Genomic DNA, 17986 nt, shown 5'->3' with positions numbered 1-17986 from the left:
GCTGCAGCCTGTAGTCAAACATTTCTACTTCCCAGGCAGTTACCAATCACAGTTACACAACCGGTTTTTAACAGATAATAAACGATAATAAACAAGTCCCTGACAAGGATTCTGATGCCTCTTCTGTATATACATCATACAAAATGCAAAGGGGGACTCTATATGTAACTTTTACCACTTAAAACGTTATTTCCCACATTTTTCATTTTCCCCCACATTTTACAATTTTGTTTAAACAAAGTCTCTGAACTATCACTATCGTCAAAACTTTATACACCCCTAGTGGGGGAATGGCGCACCTGTGATATTTTAAACTTTTAAAAACGTGTTATAAAAATTTTCATACACATGAATCTTCACAATTTTGCAGTTGCAAGAATGTTGCTGTTTGGCTCTGCATATGTGCGAGGAACTTTCTTCCACAATTAAGTAACAAAATCCACACACAGAACCTCACTGACACACTTCAACTTAACTGCTTGTCTTCAAATTAGCAGTGTTCAAAAAGTGATACCACACATATGATACTTTAATAAAAATCAAAAATAGGTAATATTGATTGATATCATGTGTTTTTGTGTTTAATGTGTGAATAAAATGATCACAAAATACGAGTAAAAGATGATGTAAATTTTAACTTTTTATATTCATCACAAGGTGGCATCAATTTTAAGCAACATCATGTTTTGTGCTTAGTTCACCCACATCACCCACATTCTTCATTTAACTGGCAGATTAAAAGAAATGTACATTTTATTTCATTGTTATTTCTCATCAATGTAACATGTTGATAAAATAAAATTTTCACAGAATGCTTTAATGAGCCACTGTGAACCAATACATCTCCATAGAACATGACATTAGCAGCTGCAGAATTACACTTTTGACAATAGTTTCTCTTGGGAAGCTACCTTGTTCTGATTCCTCCCTCCTTCCATTCTCCCTCAATGAACTGCCATGAGCTGGCTGTTGCACACTATTGAGGCGTGAGTGGGAGCCACCTCACATGTGGTGTACAGGTCTGTTCTAGATGATATTGAGCTCCACCTCTCCAACGCCTCCACTCAAACCAATGTTCATATCAAGCACACTAATTACCAGTCTATACCAAGCACACTAACCACCAACAACACCTGAATTTTGATAAATACCATCGTTTCCATTCTGAAGTGTCTCTTTCATATAGTCTGGAACAAGTGGCCGATGCATCTGTAGTGATGAGCTATCTCTTGCTGAGTATGCTGAAGGTACTACTGAGGTCTTCAGAGGTAGGCATCAAACCCTGAAACTCTTCTGCAAACAGATGCCATATTCATGTATGCCCTAATCTTCCGAACACCCTTAGGAACCAGCCAGTTCATCCCACACTAAAACCAACTTAGCCATACCTTCGGTCGGGACTTCAATTACGTGCCATTGTACTCAGAAATGAGGATCACTATCACAATCCTTCTCAGACTGCTACTCTGCCACCCATCCAAACCATGCCAATCCTTTTGCCACTCCTACTCCAAACCCCTTACCACATGGGCAGGTACTGAAAAACTTGAATATATTTTTGTCGAAATTCACATCTTTTGATTGGATGCACAAATGTAAAAGGTTGTCATGTTACATGAGTGAATACAGAGAAAGCCTTAGTTGTTTGAACCTGACTGTTCAAAAAGTGCCAATTTCGAACTTAGTAACTGGAATGTTTGCTTCTGCAAAAACTTATAGTACCTTTTCCTCCGGAAATTGCCTTCATTTTCTTTGTTTGGCTGATCCGGGCTTTCAAAAATGATTGTTCTGTTGACAAGTAGCAGCATTTTCCTGCCAGTGAACTGAATGTCCTTCTGATTTAAGGTATTTCTGGATATTATTTGTCTTTTCCCACCCAATTTCATGATTACAAAATCTATTAATTTCAACCTTTTGTCGGCATTCACAGCCATGCAAGCCATGCTTGTATTGCTCCAGATAGACCTGATATGGCCATTAGCATAGAACTAAAAGTACTGTAACTCTTTTTTTAACATTAGGGGAAGAATTTCGGTACAGTCGAAAAACGTTACAGATTTTGTTTTCCAGTTGTTATAGTCCAGAATGCGGGAACAGTAGGCTATAGTGACAGATGCCGCAAATGTATAAAAACTAGAATTTTAACCACAAGAAGGGTGAGGAGTGGTCTGGGGGAAACAAGTCCCACCTCCCTTTTGCAGGGCAATAGCCCACAACGTAAGAGACACATTGTCACAGGGACTGTCGACCTCTTCTGGTGTCATAAGTATAGTTATCAAAATCCATGATGGGCCATGATTAGTCGCTTCACTTACTACAAAATAAGAAAAGAAAGCAACAAGCAATACAAAACATAAAGCATTTGGGGATGACTATGGGGCAACTGCCTGTTGAGGTTAGCAGAGTATTGTTAACAACACAGTTCATACCTGGTATCTAGCACTACTCAATGCAACCACAGCTCAAAACACCCGGCACCTAATTTTTCCACATTAAAAGTGTTCACATTAGACTATGTTTTGAGCTTTAGCTAAGAAATGCACCCACTTCTTTGTTATAAAATGCTAGGTCCCACGGCTGAGTACTACATTGCACTATGCAGCATATATCTTGAACAGACCGTTCAGCTACCTACAACAGGCATGGCACCATATCAGTGAGCACACAGATAAGTTGTGGTTGTGCACTTCCTATTTGGAAAACAGGTTCTTGTGCACATTAGCTTTCGAAACTGTGCTTCACCATATGATGTACAATAACAGTTACTGAAAATTGGTTACATTTTCGATATTTATATGCAGAAAATAAAACTATTTCAAACTATCTGATAAAATGTTTATCTGGATACAATTTGGTCAGAATAGTAATTTTGTAGTTTTGCATTTTGAGGCAGAATTTGCATCTATTTTGCAATTATCACAAAATGCACATTTTTCCATTCGCTACACATAGATCAGAAACCATATGGCAAATCCAGTGCAACGCCTGTCCAGTACACCCGCACAGCATGTCTTACTCCAGTCTTGTCACAGGCTTATCCTACCCTATCCACTTGTCAAAACAGTCATATGATGCCAGTGGGAAAATTCCCCTATCAGAGCATTAAAAAAATGAATGTGCTCCTGTTCATCAAAAGACCGACTGAAAAGAGGGTATCAGCTGCCTCATTCTACTTTCTCCAGCACCCTTAAAAATTTTCCCAAAATTCTGGACTGTGAATATATTCGCTCTCTTTTTAACATGCAACTCACCTCTCACTGAAACTCCCTCACACTTACTATAGTCCAATTAAAATTATTCGATAGCTCACATCTCTCAATTGTTGCTACAGTGTTGCCTCATTAGCTGCTGGCTACGGCTTGGTTGTATGAACAGGTGACACACGAATACAGTGGGTGACTTTACAAATGCTGCTAATTTGTAATGCGGAGCAATGTTGGAAGTAGCCCTGCGAGGTATGTATGAAATGCAAGATACTCTATCTACAGCTGATTTTAAATGGCCGATGACTAAACTGCAGCAAATCGTGTTTGGTAGCCTTGAATTGCAGCTCGTGTCCTAAGGTAACCACAACCTCGTGATGTGGAATGCAGGCGATAATACGGCCGTCGTCAGTCCGCAGAAAAGCCAATCGCTTTGTTCATGGCTATTAATGCTAACATCTATGAGGAAACTCGAGACAGAAAGAATTCAGTTTCAGCGCTGAAAGCAAAACCTTAATTTCTCACTACCACTGGTTACCTGACACTATCCTCACATTGGCTAAACGAGCTGCTGTGTTACTAACTGATGATGGCATTTGTTCTCAGGTTATAGGTGACACATTTGGATTCCAAATGAAAAAAAGAAATGATAGGAAGAAAAATAAGAGCAAATAAAAAAGTCAACAGGAGCATGAAAATGAGGCAGTAAAGTATTAGAAATAAAAAAATTACATTTAAACCAATTAACTGAATAAAAATAACAATCAAACTCTTTAGATTATATTTAAAATTAAAAAAATACTTTGCTGCATATGACAAGGTTCATTGCAGCCTTCAAAAATTCGGCTTCATGAAATGTCGTGCGAAGCTTTAGTGCAAGACAGTCTCCAAGATTATGATAACTGTGTATGTTACGCCGGATCATGCCTTATGCGGCAATATCTAGCAGTCCAGAATGAGATTTTCACTCTGCAGCGGAGTGTGCGCTGATATGAAACTTCCTGGCAGATTAAAACTGTGTGCCAGACCGAGACTTGAACTCGGGACCTTTGCCTTACGCGGGCAAGTGCTCTACCAACTGAGCTACCCAAGCACAACTCACGCTCCGCAGGAGAGCTTCTGTTAAGTTTAGGAGGTAGGAGACAAGGTACTGGCAGAAGTAAAGCTGTGAGGATGGAGCGTGAGTCGTGCTTGGGTAGCTCAGTGGGTAGAGCACTTGCCTGCGAAACGCAAAGGTACCAAGTTCGAGTCTCGATCCGGCACACAGTTTTAATCTGCCAGGAAGTTTAATATCTAGTAGTGTTTGGTTAATGCTGTGTATGAAACATGTATATTTCATTAGTTGTGTGTGTGTGTGTGTGTGTGTGTGTGTGTGTGTGTGTGTGTGTGTGTGTGTGAGTGTGTGAGAGAGAGAGAGAGAGAGAGAGAGAGAGAGAGAGAGAGAGAGAGAGAGAGAGAGAGAGAGAGAGAGAGGGGGGGGGGGGGGGGGGGGTTAATCATGTGTGATGAAATATGAAATAAAAGTGCCACACCCAGACACCCAGTATTTGAGACTCAAGCACATCAGGAAAGGAAGGCTAACAAGGGATTGGAAGTGAACTGACCAACTGTTGCGGCAGTCTGGCAACAGTGAACAGTTTAGGTGCGACACTGAGCGCTCCGATTGTAGGAAACTAATTCAAACACAGGCAGTGTTAACTATTAATTAATTTTAATGAAACAACAGTTCACTGCTTTAAGTCACTCATACCCATCCACTCCTACTTACCCATTCTCTCTCACTCATTCAGCCCAACTCATTGTCATTATCTCTTTGGCTGTGAGACAGTGGGCAGTGACAGATACACAGTTTCCTTCATTCTGTTTTATTAATACTATCTCCTCTCACTGTTGCTGTCTCCCTCTTGCTCTCTCTCTTATGGCCCCTATCTCATTCATTCCTTCAGACTGCTGCTGTCTCTTCTCACTGTCACTACTACCACTCTCTCCCACACTGTCATTACCACAGACAGTCTCTCACTGTCACTTGCTCTCACCCATCTATCCTTTCTCCTTCCCTTTATTCCTCTCCCACTAGTATTGTCCTCTTCACTCTTTTCCTGGCACTGTTCTTTCACTGTCGACTATGTTCCACTGCCACTGCCCCCCCCCCCCCCCCCCCCCTCTTCCTCTCACATTGTCACCAACCACTGTCTATCTCCCAGTATTTATTACTTTTCCAACCCTCTCCCACTGCCACTGCCGTCTTCTCTCTCACCATAAGAAAATATATATTCAAATGTTGAAATATCTGTGTGGAAGATAGACTGAGGCAGTTGGTACTCCACTTTTCAGTCAGAGCCATTTAATAAAGAGAAGCATATGTGGCTTTTTATGCTCTGATAGGAATATTTTCATCTGGTTCCCTTCTTTTCACTACTACAGCGGGTAGGTCTCTCGTATGAAAAGAAGAGATTCAGTAAAATTGTGCTAGTTTACTTATGTGAATTGAAATAATGCAAAACTATATGATTTTACACTTCAGACTGGATTCTATGCACACAAAAAAAAATCTGCATGTGCTTCAGTATTACAATGAGCCTGGGTTCTCAGTCCCCTTCTAATGATAACAAGAAACACTTTACATGGTATTTCTCTGTGCTACATCACTTTATTGATTACGTTTTTGCCTCACACCGGATGTTATGGGCACGATTTACATGTACAAGTAGGGTAATTTTGAATATCTGTACCTTGGAAAGGGATGAACATACCAAGAAACTTTTGAATGTGATTCAAGATCGACCTCTTAGGAACCTATTGTAAAAAATTTTAGACATTTGCTGTGCATACTTGTTTTGGAATCCGTGGCTCGGTTTTGGTATCCAAAACAGGTTTTTTTCAGGTTTTATCAAGAACTTCCCATGAGCTAAACTGTCTCTACATAAGCCCCTTAACATGCTCTGTCAATCACATTTAATGCAAAAAGAACTAACTGAGTTGCACCATTTGCCTAAGCTGGAGGAAGTGCATAATATTCAAAATCTGACCCTGTATTGCAGTATAGCTGCAGTAGGACGATCCTTCTATTGGGTACACAGATGGTCCCTACCCAAGGCTATTCAAAACACTTGGCTCTACCTTTCTATCACCGACAGAACCCGAGGTATGAGCCCTGGAAACATCTCGTTTTATACACAGTGATTTGGAACACAATAGGTAGCATGTACATTCACATGCGTACCAATACCACCTCTGCTGTAATTTCTGCACAGTTTTTCATGGGGACATGACCACTGATCAGCTGTCCACCTGAATTAATGACCACTGCCAAATTGTGACTAAAAGTAGAGTTTACCACCCAGTGCTAGAAAATGTTGCTGAACAAAACATGCTCAATTTCAGCTGTTGCTTCACAACCTGTGCCACCTGGATTCCAATCACCGACTTAAGCTCCTCTGCATTATTTTGATAGTAATTGTCTTTGCAACATGTCACTTTATCTTTTAATACTCCTTGTCCCCATCTCATTTACCTCCTGTCCCAAATTCATCTCTACCTGTTGTCCACGACCCTCACTTCACTTCACTTCACTGATCCTGCACTCTCACCCTTTTTGCCAATCTCTCCTGTCTTCTATTTCTGCCTCTCAATCCATTCCTTGTCATTGGCCTCTGAACACAACTCTCCCTGCCTGCAATCCAGTAGGCTTTAACCATTTACATTATTTTTATAAAGTAATGCACTTCAAATACAGTGGGAACATTTTTGGATTGGAATTTCTTTTTGTATCAGCACGATCATGGTCCTGTCAACACTGTAAGAACCACAGCATAATAGTTCAAAGGAAATCAAGCAGGTCTGCTGAAATGCCTAGTTCAAAGTCTCCACATTAACCGCTTCTGCAGTTTTGCAGTAAATTGAAGTGTCAAAAATGTATCACATCAATTACTCCATAAACTTGGCAGTAACTATTTACGCAATTTCAAAAAAGATCGACACAACAAATTTCGCCTTCTGTGTTAAGTCTGCCCTACAGATCCTACAAACTACTAATAGCAAAGCTTCTGTCTTTGGAACCTCTGTGCATCCAGCCATCCTAAACCATAAGAAAATTGATAGAATTTTTTTTAATCACATTTTTAATTTACCTTAGTTACTCGTTCCATTATTCAAATCAGGAGATTTAAATGCATAAGTGTAACACTTTGGATCTCGGAAGGCAATTTTGTGGAATACAGTTCCATTTTCTACATGTTACTATTGACATAAAAGTAATTTGGCTAGGTGAGTTGATTAATTTAAAAAAGGCTGGAGAAAGTTTGCTACTAATAGGCTTTCATGAAATTTCTTTAAATTCTTTAATACATGGGTTTGTTGCCAAAATAGGAATGAGATACAACAGGGTATTTGTGGAAAACATCTTACCTGGCAACTTATTTATATCAAGGCTCAGCTGTCGTTTCTCATCATATGACATTGGTTTGGCATTATCTTCATCCTCCGAGTCAAAACCCAAGTTTGGTGGCGGCATACTGCTACTTCCTTTCTTCTTGCTTCCTCCTGAACGTGAGCTAGTTTTAGGCCGCTTCTGACTACCTGACTTTCCCATCCCACGAGAACTTTTTTTATTTGCTTTAGATGAGGTAGGTGCACCAATCATCACACCAGAGTTTGCACTAAACCCACTTCTGGTTACACTATGAGGCAACTCTGCTCCAAGTCTATCACCGGTTCCTAACACAGAAACATTAGCACCAGCACTTACAGCATCACTTGCAGATACTGTCCTTGCATCCTTCAATGAAGATCCATGTTTTTCCGACTTCTTTTTTTTTCTCCGGTCTTTGTCATCCTTCTTTTTCTTATTGCGCTTCATGGAACTTTCTTCAACAAGCTTGCGCATTTGGTCTTGCATTGCTTTCAGCTGCAACGAACCGTTAAGAAAGTTAGAAAGTGTAAAGTTTCTCATACAAGTAGAACGTATTTCTTACTAAGAAAGAAGACATATGTATAGAATTCTTAATATTCCTGGAAGCTTTTATAGCTTGTTTGTAAAAGTTTGTGCCTATTCACAACTGCTTGACAATTTTCAAACTACAAAAGCATAAACAATTTGCTATATCGCTATGGGTTTTGTTCCCAGAAAAAAATCAAACTCTAAAGAAAGTGAATTTTTGTATAAAGACTAATTCAATTATTTAAAAATGTCTTTTAATCCTCTTTCTATAACATTTTCAATATCTAACAGAAATGCTGTGAATATCTGACATAATATGGAGAAAAGTACCACGCAAGACAAACATCCATAACATTTTAAATGAAGACATTTTTTCGTACCTATTGTACATCAGTGCACCATCTGGATATCCAGGCACATTTGTCAATGTACACAACCTTGCCAATTGCTATTATTATCATTATTATTATTATTATTATTATTATTATTATTATTATTATATTCTGCAGTTTGAATGTAAGCAGGAATTTTGCTAGATGCTTCAGAGTGTATCTGCATGGGATAAGACCACTTTTGACAGTCAGTATAGCTAGGCAGCCATGTGTGGTCAGAGTAAGTAAGATGGGTGGTGCAGTGGCTGCGAGAAAGAACTTGGGCTATCAGCCACAAGAGGAAACAAGATTTGGTTGCCACATATATCTTGTCATAGTAGCAAAATGTTTAATGATAGTTGTCTGTGTTAATACTAAATCTACCTTATTCATTTGAATAGCTCTTATAAAGGATGAATTTATAATGTACAATGTATATTTTAGTTGTGATAGTAAACCAACAGCAGTAAGTGTAATACTGTTTTATACAACAGTAGAAAAATATGGCTATGTTGCTTTATTTCAAGTAGCTGATATGAAAAGAAGGGATAGGTGATGTAAGGGATATCATACACATCACCTAGAAGGTGGCTCATCTGTGTTGTCAAATGAGAGGAAGAGGGTGTCTTTGTATATACACTGAAGCGCCAAAGAAACTGGTGTAGGAATGCTTCTTTAAATACGGAGATATGTAAACAGGCAGAATACAGTGCAGCAGTTAGCAACGCCTGTATAAAGCAAGTGTCTGGCGTTGTAGTTAGATTGGTTACTGTTGCTACAATTACAGGTTATCAAGTTTGAATGTGATAATACAGTCGGCACACAAGCAACGGGGCACAGCATCTCCGAGGTAGCGATGAAGTGGGGATTTTCCTGTACGATCGTTTCACGAGTGTACCGTGAATATCAGAAATCTGGTAAAACATCAAATCTCTGACATCGCTGTGGCCAGAAAAAGATACGGCAAGAACAGGACCAACAACGACCGAAGAGAATCGTATAATGTGACAGAAGTGCAACTGTTCCGCAAATTGCTGCAGATTTCAATGCTGGGCCATCAACAAGTGTTAATGTGCAAACCATTCAATGAAACATCATCAATGTGGGCTTTCGGAACTGAAGCCCCACTCGTGTACCCTTGATGACAGCATGACACGAAGCTTTACGCCTCGCCTGAACCCAACAACACTGATATTGAACTGATGATGACTGGGAACATGTTGCCTCATCAGACACATCTCGTTTCAAATTGTATCAAGCAGATGGACGTGTACAGGTCTGGAGACAACCTCATGAATCCATGGACCCTGCATGTCAGCAGGGGACTGTTCAAGCTGGTGCAGCCTCTGTAATGGTGTGGGGCGTGTGCAGTTGGAGCGATAGGGGACCCCTGATGCATCTAAATACGACTCTGACCAGTGACACATACATAAGCATTCTGTCTTATCACCTGCACCCATTCATGTCCATTGCGCACTTAGGCAATTCCAGTAGGAGAATGTGACACCCTATACATCCAGAATTATTACAGATTGGGTCAGAGAACACACTGCTGAGTTTAAACACTTCCGCTGGCCACCAAACTCACCAGACATGAACATTATTGAGCATATCTGGGATGCCTTGCAATGTGCTGTTCAAAAAAGATCTCAACCCCTCGTACTCTCAGAGATTTATGGACACCCCTGCAGGATTCATGTTGTCAATGCCTCCAGCACTACTTCAGACATTAGTCGAGTCCATGCCACGTCATGTTACGGCTCGTCTGCATGCTCAAGGAGGCACTACACAATAATAGGCAGGTGTACCAGTTTCTTTGGCTCTCCAGTACATAAAATAAGAAGTGTTTGAAGGGGGTGAATATGTACTACATGACTATATAAATGACTCAGTCTTGGTGAGCTTAACGTAACTGGTATAAAATCATTTTAAATTTGTGTATAAATAGTTTCATAATGCAACACAAGATTCTAAATTATGTTGGTATTGTGCTTGACAACAGTTTAGTTTGTGTTGTTAAGTTATAAATTTTGGTCTTTCTTGTTATAGATCTGGTTATGGCTACAATAGGCGAAACCCGTAATGCTGAAAAATTATTACTTGTGATCAAGGCTGTGTAAAATAAAAGTTGCAAATTACACTGGAAAATTGCTGCTATTGTGCAGTATCAGCAATGCCGAACAATTATGTTTCCAGAATGAAATTTTCACTCTGAAACATCCCCCAAGCTGTGGCTACGCCATGTCCCCACAATATTCTTTCTTTCGGAAGCATTAGTTTTGCAATGTTCACTGGAGAGCTTCTGTGAAGTTTGGAAGGTAGGAGACAAGATACTGATGGAAGTAAAGCTTTGAGGACGGGTCATGAGTCTTGCTTGGATAGCTCAGTCAGTAGAGCACTTGCCCACAAAAGGCAAAGGTCCGGAGTTCGCGTTTCGGTCCTGCACACAGTTTTAATCTGACAGAAAGTTTCAATTATGATGTTGCTATTTCTCTGTAGCATGGCTGGCTTGTCTAATAATATTTGTCCTACACCAGACTTCCATTAGTCTGGCATTCAAGATTCGTAACACCCGTAACATGCGTCTGCTATTGTTAGATCTAACTGACATTGTTTGGAATCAATCAGAAGTGTTTGGACTTCACTCAGCTGTCACCAAACACAGGTTCAGTTCACTGTTTTGATTGCGAGTGGTTTTTGTCATTTTTTTCCTTGGGAACTAGGATCCATTTTACAGCAGTGAACGTAAATATCAAAGTGACCTGTGGAAGTTTCACTGACATTTAAGCAGTGACAATATTCTTGGACCGAAACCTCTTTCATGTTCTAAACTAGGAGAGAAATGACCATTGAGCAGAAATTGGAAATCATTAAATACCTGGATAAAGGTGAGAATAGAAGTATTTTGATTAATGAATTTAATACTGGCTTGTCAACCATTTATGACATTAAAGAAAGAAAGGGATGAACTAATGAAATTAGGTTGTCAATTAGTAGCAACCAAAAAATTGGCTTCCAGACAAACATTAAGAAAGAAACACATAACCTGGAACAACCAAAGAGCGTATTGTACAAATGGTTCAGTGCGGTATGCTCCAAAGAAAAGCCAATAATGGGGCTCCTAGAAATTGAAAATGCAAAGACATTTGAACAAGATTTACACGCTGCAGAAAATGAATGCAATTTTATCTGATGGTTGGCTCAGAAACTGAGTTTCGGCATGGAATTAAAAGCATTGATGTAACTGGAGAAAACACTTTCAGTAAATCAAGACTTAGCAGAAAAATGCAAAGGAGAGTGAAGAAATAGATCAGATTTACAATACCGATGAAACAGGCCTACTATGGCACTGCTTGCCAACATCTACTCTAGCTGGGAGGTGAAAAGATGGCTAAAATCCAGACTAATAGTATTTCCCTGTATTAATGAGTCTTGAAGCCACCCAATAACTCCTTTTGTAATTGGTAACTCTGGAAAACCTCAGGAATTTTAAGAATGTTGCAAACTTGCCTGTTCATTATGACGTTCAGTCAAATGTGTTGAAAAACCTAGGTCTACTAGAACACAGCAAAGCCATCCTTGTTTCAGACAACTGTTAAGCACATCTGCCAGTAGTTGAGTTAGTTTCTGGAGATCTACTTGCCACACTTCTTCCACCTACTGTTATGTTACTGACTCAAACATTGGACCAAGGGGTAATCCAGAGCTTCAAATGTTTTATAGGAACTGTTTTGTTCACAGCCTGTTAAATATTAAGTGTGATGTAACTGGCTTTCCAAAAAACTTTAATGTGCAAGATGTCTTCTATAATGTCACACTTTCTTGGGCTCAAGTACAGAAAGTTACTTTACCATAGTGCTGGGGAAAACTTTGGCAAACTGCAGACTCTAGAAGTGATTCAACACCACAGACTATTGAATAGGGCCACCCAAAACCATTGTCTGAAGTTTTGGATTAAAATGAATATCAAAGAACCTATGGAGCAAGATCTAATTGACGAGGACATTATTCAGTGCATAGTAACCCCTCAATTTATACATAATGTTGAAGAGTATCACTCAGATAAAGAAACAGAAGAAAAGGGTAGAATGGGAGAATCAGCTAGGCAGAAGCTGCAGAATCCCTAAATAAATGTCACTTTTGCTGAGTGTAATTCTAATTATAATGCCTCTGAACTTAATGATTTCTGTATCATCAGAAATAGCTTTTATGGGACAACAACAACCTCAAAAACAAAAATATATTTGAGATTTTTGAAGTCAAACTAAAATATTGTCAGTACAAGTGTGTAAACTAGATGTTTTGAATAAAAATTTGGTACTGGCCTAATTTTGACTTAAAGTTATTAACCTTATGACTCCGCTAATCAACATTTTACTGCAAAGCACCATGTTACAGCTGCTTTCACTGTATAGCTTAGCCTACACCATTAGTAAGACGTACCAACAGATAGCCCAGTATTTTCACCAATCCGGCATCGGGACGGTCCCGAATGTGCTGGAATCCTACTGTATAACCACTGTACACCCATAGCTTATCCTTCGTAAATGCCAGTTTTGTCTAAATACATACTTCACTCCAAGTTAACATACTTTTACTAAAATGAAGTGTGTATTATCATTTTCTTACAGTAGCACAGATTCCAAATTTTTTTGGCAGAGTCAGGTGGGGGGGGGGGGGGGGGGGGGTTGCATGTTCAGACTTTCTATGAATTCCATGAACATGGTTATTCCTCTTAAGACACTTCTGGAAGTAGGAGTACATCACTTATTGAAAAGACCTCTCCCCCCACCCCCCACCCAAAAAAAAAAAAAAACCAAGCAACAACTTATCTATTTAAGCTAGCCTACAGCCACTAGGTACCAAAAATGTTTTATTATAATGTATCGTACTTGATAACTTGCTCACGATCTTCCCAGAGGAGGAAAGGGTGGCTGCTCACCTCAATGTTGAAGGTTGTTTTCTATGTTGTTGTTCTATCTTTGTGTCGTGCTAAACATGCCTACAGTGATAATTTGTTACCACAGGTAGCTTATTACATAATGAAATGAATGTAGTGGACATGGCATGAAATCCTGAAACAACTTAGGTTTGTACACAACATCACTGTCCGTGTTCCTGGTACAACTCAATTTCTAAATATTCACAGGAAATAAATCTTACCTGCTCTATTTTTTAAACACATTATAAATTGGGAAGACCACAAAGGCCAAACCACATCTTCCGGAACTATTATTTCCACCAAATGTAAGTATTAAACATTTCTATATTCACTTATATGTTTTTCACTATTTATTACTGAAACATTCCATTGCAAAAATCCTACATGAAACATGTGATGCTGAAATAAGGGTTGAAGTGACACAACTTTTGTTGTTAACATCACATATTCTTACTAGTGACCAACTAAAGTTCTTCCGATTCACGAATTTAGTAACAGCTTACTGGTAACAAACTATGGTGGACTCCACTTGATGATAGTTGCCAGTACAGTAGGCTTGACGTAAAAGATGTGACAGAAATGTTAGTCAGCATAAAACCACCGTCAGCTCTTGTAGTTAAGTTCATATGTTCATAGATCTTTTGTTTCCATTTTCCATCTGTTTATTTGCCTCCCTGATATTTGTTGATTCCACATTATTTACCGTGTGAAAGTTCATACACTTGCATTTGTTGTTGTATGGATAACTTTGACCACTAACATATAACATTTCTGTAAATTTATTCGATTTTGTGTGTGTTTGAATATTCATAAGAGTGTGTGGTCAGTACCACAACAAAAATAAAAAGTGACCAAGTGATGTAAATTTCAGGATACAAACAGAATGAAAGTGAAAATTTACAGAAGCACTACACAAAGAATTTACATTTGACACTTTCATTAATAAAATTGGAGACTCAAGAGGAAGTATTCATTTTTAAATACAATGTCTGAAGTAAGGAGACATCAGCACACAGTGCACTTAGCACTGATGAAACACCATTTAGCATTGATGAAAAGCATACGAATAATTCCTTAGTGATCCACCAACAGATATGTTAATTTCGGAATGGATTTCAAAATAAGATCTATTATTCTTGCATAACTGTAAGAAAATTTAAAATGCTTGAAGCTGAATATTATAAAAAAGTACAATAATTATTTCAGTACTGACAAATATTAATGAATGCATCAAGAACTACGTTAAAAAATAGAAATGGCTGAAAAAATGTTTTTGGGGTGAGCCAATCTGCTGAAAGAGAACATTACCTGATGAGGTAAAATGTTCTTTCAGGTTGGATTTGAACCAGAAATCTACGGACATCATCATACAAAATTCGACACTGAGCTACTGAATAACTGAGTTATAGTTGGGTAAAATGACAATTTTCACTAGGAGCTTAATTTTGTTGAATGACACTATCCTTCACTGCAGCAGTGGGAGAGCATATCTCAGAGGTAAGTGAATGTTTATCTCCTCACAGTGCAACACGCGTGTAATTAAGCTAGTCCACTCATGTGTCGACATTGTGGCAATTTGCCCTTACAGTGCACCAAATTTTACAGATCTTCTCACTCACTGGAACACCAAAAATAAGTTTTCAGGAGTTTTTATAGATGTATTTGTACCGTATGGTACTACACACCATTTGTAACAAATTTTCCATAGCATAAATTCCAAAACAAGACATCTCTCTGACTGAACATTGTGACAGTAGGAGTAGTGAGCTAGCCAGTGACGTCACAAGCATCACGACTCGAATGGAGGGTTTTAGCGGGCTTTAAAATTATTTGAATTTTCTTTCCTTTTTTACAAAAGGATACTGAAATGCATGAGGAAAAAAGCATGCCAGGTGCATAAAATGACAAATTAATCATTTAAAACAATTTCCAGAAAACAGCTGAATACCCTATTGCGCCGGCCGCAGTGGCTGTGCGGTTCTAGGCGCTACAGTCTGGAGCCGAGCGACCGCGACAGTCGCAGGTTCGAATCCTGCCTCGGGCATGGATGTGTGTGCTGTCCTTAGGTTAGTTAGGTTTAATTAGTTCTAAGTTCTAGGCGACTGATGACCTCAGAAGTTAAGTCGCATAGTGCTCAGAGCCATTTGAACCAATACCCTATTGCACAGTAGGTGTTATTAAATACTTTGCATCGTGTGTGTTGCTCATTGTTTTCTTTTTTTGCTTTGAAATGACTGAAAAGACTAATCCTCATCAATCACACGAGTTTGATTACAGCCCTCACAACACCAGAAGGGATTGATGAGTCCTCTAACCCCATCTGTCAGATCTGTTTTCACAGAAAAACAGAACATGAGTGTACGTTGGCACCCTGTGGGAAGGAAGTGGGGCTCCTTTCACTGCTCCTCATCCCTCTGGTAGTCGTAATTCTAATTTGTTTACACTTTAGCTGACTGCCAGTTTACAGTGTCCATACTCTGCACTATAGTGACCAGAAAAGACAAACTGCCGAAGTATTATCCTAACATGTGAGTAGTTATTTTTGGTTCTACTTCAACGCTACCTCATCGGTTCTACCTCTAGCACTGTCAAATATGGGTCGCACACCTACGAATGTGCATGAAACGTCAAAACCAATATTATGCAGATTTTGTAATTATCAAGTTGAGTAGGAAAAGAAAAATAATATTGAGAAACATCTTAAAGCAGAGGAGTACTCTGTTCACATTCAGGACGATGCTGCTGCTTCTTCTCACCAGAAACACTTATACTTAAATAGAAGAAAAAGAAGAACACAATTGACAACTGAAACAGTCAATTTCAATTTGTCTCCAGGCGCATTGTACAACAACTTTTTAAATTTGTACATCTAATCATTTAGGACCGTGGGGGGAGGTTGGCAGTGTTTAGTTGTGAATTTTAGAGGAGCAAAGCAATCATATTTGTTACACAATTTAAAAATAACCATACACAGAATTTGAAAATGGACATTGCAAACAACCAAGCAGGAAAAAATGTTACTTTGAACACACTCTTGATCACAAAACTAGCCAATTGAAATGATAATCCACAAAACTTCAATTACAGTATTGACCACAAAGATGATCAACATTATTTAAATTCATACGTGCTCTATCCATCTGAAACAATGCTCTGCTAGCTTTGAAGATATTACAAGAAATGGCTACAGTAACTTCTTATAGGAATAGTGGTTCAATATCAATAGTATTACCTGTTCCTGAAGGAGTGCTAGCTTGCGCACACGCTCAGCATCAGAATCGTCTGAATCGGATGATGATCCACTGCTTGATTCACTTCCTGAAGTGGTCACAGACATCTTTTCATTCTTGCTCCCAGAAACTGGCTCTTCTGGTATTTTTGCATATCTGAGAACACACACATTACTTTATTACTGTAGCAATATCCTAGAAATTAGTATCAATGACAACGAAAGGGAAGTTATTTCCTGGTAAAGATGAAAATACGTCAAATGGAAGTATTAAATTTCAAAAGCAAGGAACAAACACATTAACTGTACTTTTATGTCATTATCCTGTAACAATGTGAAACACCCACAGCCTGGGTTGCAGATGGACAGTGTCTATGAAACAACTATTTACATGTTTATCGATAATGTTATAAAAAATATCATGATAAAATTTCATCACCTGATACTTTTTAAATACTTATCCTAAAATTTTGACTGTGTTAAATTTTTCGAGAAGTGTAGAATTTACTGAGGGGTTTTCAAAAGGTTCTATCTTTCGTTCTCTCTATTCATTTAATACAGTAACATGTTACAGCAAGCAAGGTACAAAGTTAGGGAACAACACCAGGCCGGAATACTCAGCCAAACTGACTAGATTCAGCTAGCACTGCCACAAAAATAGCTCTCAGGTTGGAAACAGACACCAAAACTATTTGCAACATTTTCATTCAATCCTGCTTACAGTATTTTATAAGAATATTTATTAATGACAAGGCAAATACAATGTGTATCTACCTTTACATAGTGAACACATCCGTGGCATGGAACTGACTGACTGTTGTACACAAATTACTCATAGTTGAGAGACTTCTCAACTCTGTCGATACTACTGATATAAATGTACCTCCTTTACAAATTCATCCTTGCTCAAAGATCTGGTGCTACATTGTTTTCTGACTGTACTTTACAAATATCTATCACACCACTGAAGTAACATACATTCACAAAATCCCCAAGGTACTGATTTTTTGTAACGTTACCATGTCTAGAAATACTGACTGCCTCTAAGTTGTCTTCATACGTCTGAACAAACTCATCAGACTTTACATCAAAAATATTTAAAATATTCAGAATTAGCTTAATCTTAGGACAGTTTCTGAGAATGCAGCACACTCAGAAAAAGTAGAAGATTAATATCTCATTTCTAAATAATTTATGAGGTGATCAAAAAGTTTCCTTTCGAAGGTCGTACAGCCCAGACGTAGTACGCTGTGAGCATTGAGGCAATCATCCCACTGATGGACCAGCTTGAACGCACTTGTT

The 17986-nt window shown here is 38.7% G+C and overlaps 1 protein-coding gene across 7 annotated transcripts in view; it reads right to left on the bottom strand.

The window, feature by feature from the left end:
* The window catches only part of LOC126184696 (homeotic protein female sterile-like), a 263983-nt gene that overhangs the window by 70168 nt on the left and 175829 nt on the right, over window positions 1-17986 (bottom strand). For all 7 annotated transcript variants that reach the window (XM_049927201.1, XM_049927205.1, XM_049927204.1 and 4 more), the window contains exons 13-14: window positions 16688-16841; window positions 7611-8109 (exon numbers count right to left, since the gene is read on the bottom strand). In XM_049927201.1, coding sequence (XP_049783158.1) covers window positions 7611-8109; window positions 16688-16841 — 653 coding nt within the window. The remainder of the gene's footprint in view (window positions 1-7610; window positions 8110-16687; window positions 16842-17986) is intronic.

Source organism: Schistocerca cancellata, chromosome 4, assembly GCF_023864275.1.
Source record: "Schistocerca cancellata isolate TAMUIC-IGC-003103 chromosome 4, iqSchCanc2.1, whole genome shotgun sequence".
NCBI lineage: Eukaryota > Metazoa > Arthropoda > Insecta > Orthoptera > Acrididae > Schistocerca > Schistocerca cancellata.
Note: the sequence above shows the minus strand (reverse complement) of the source record. Positions and strands in the feature narration are given on the sequence as shown.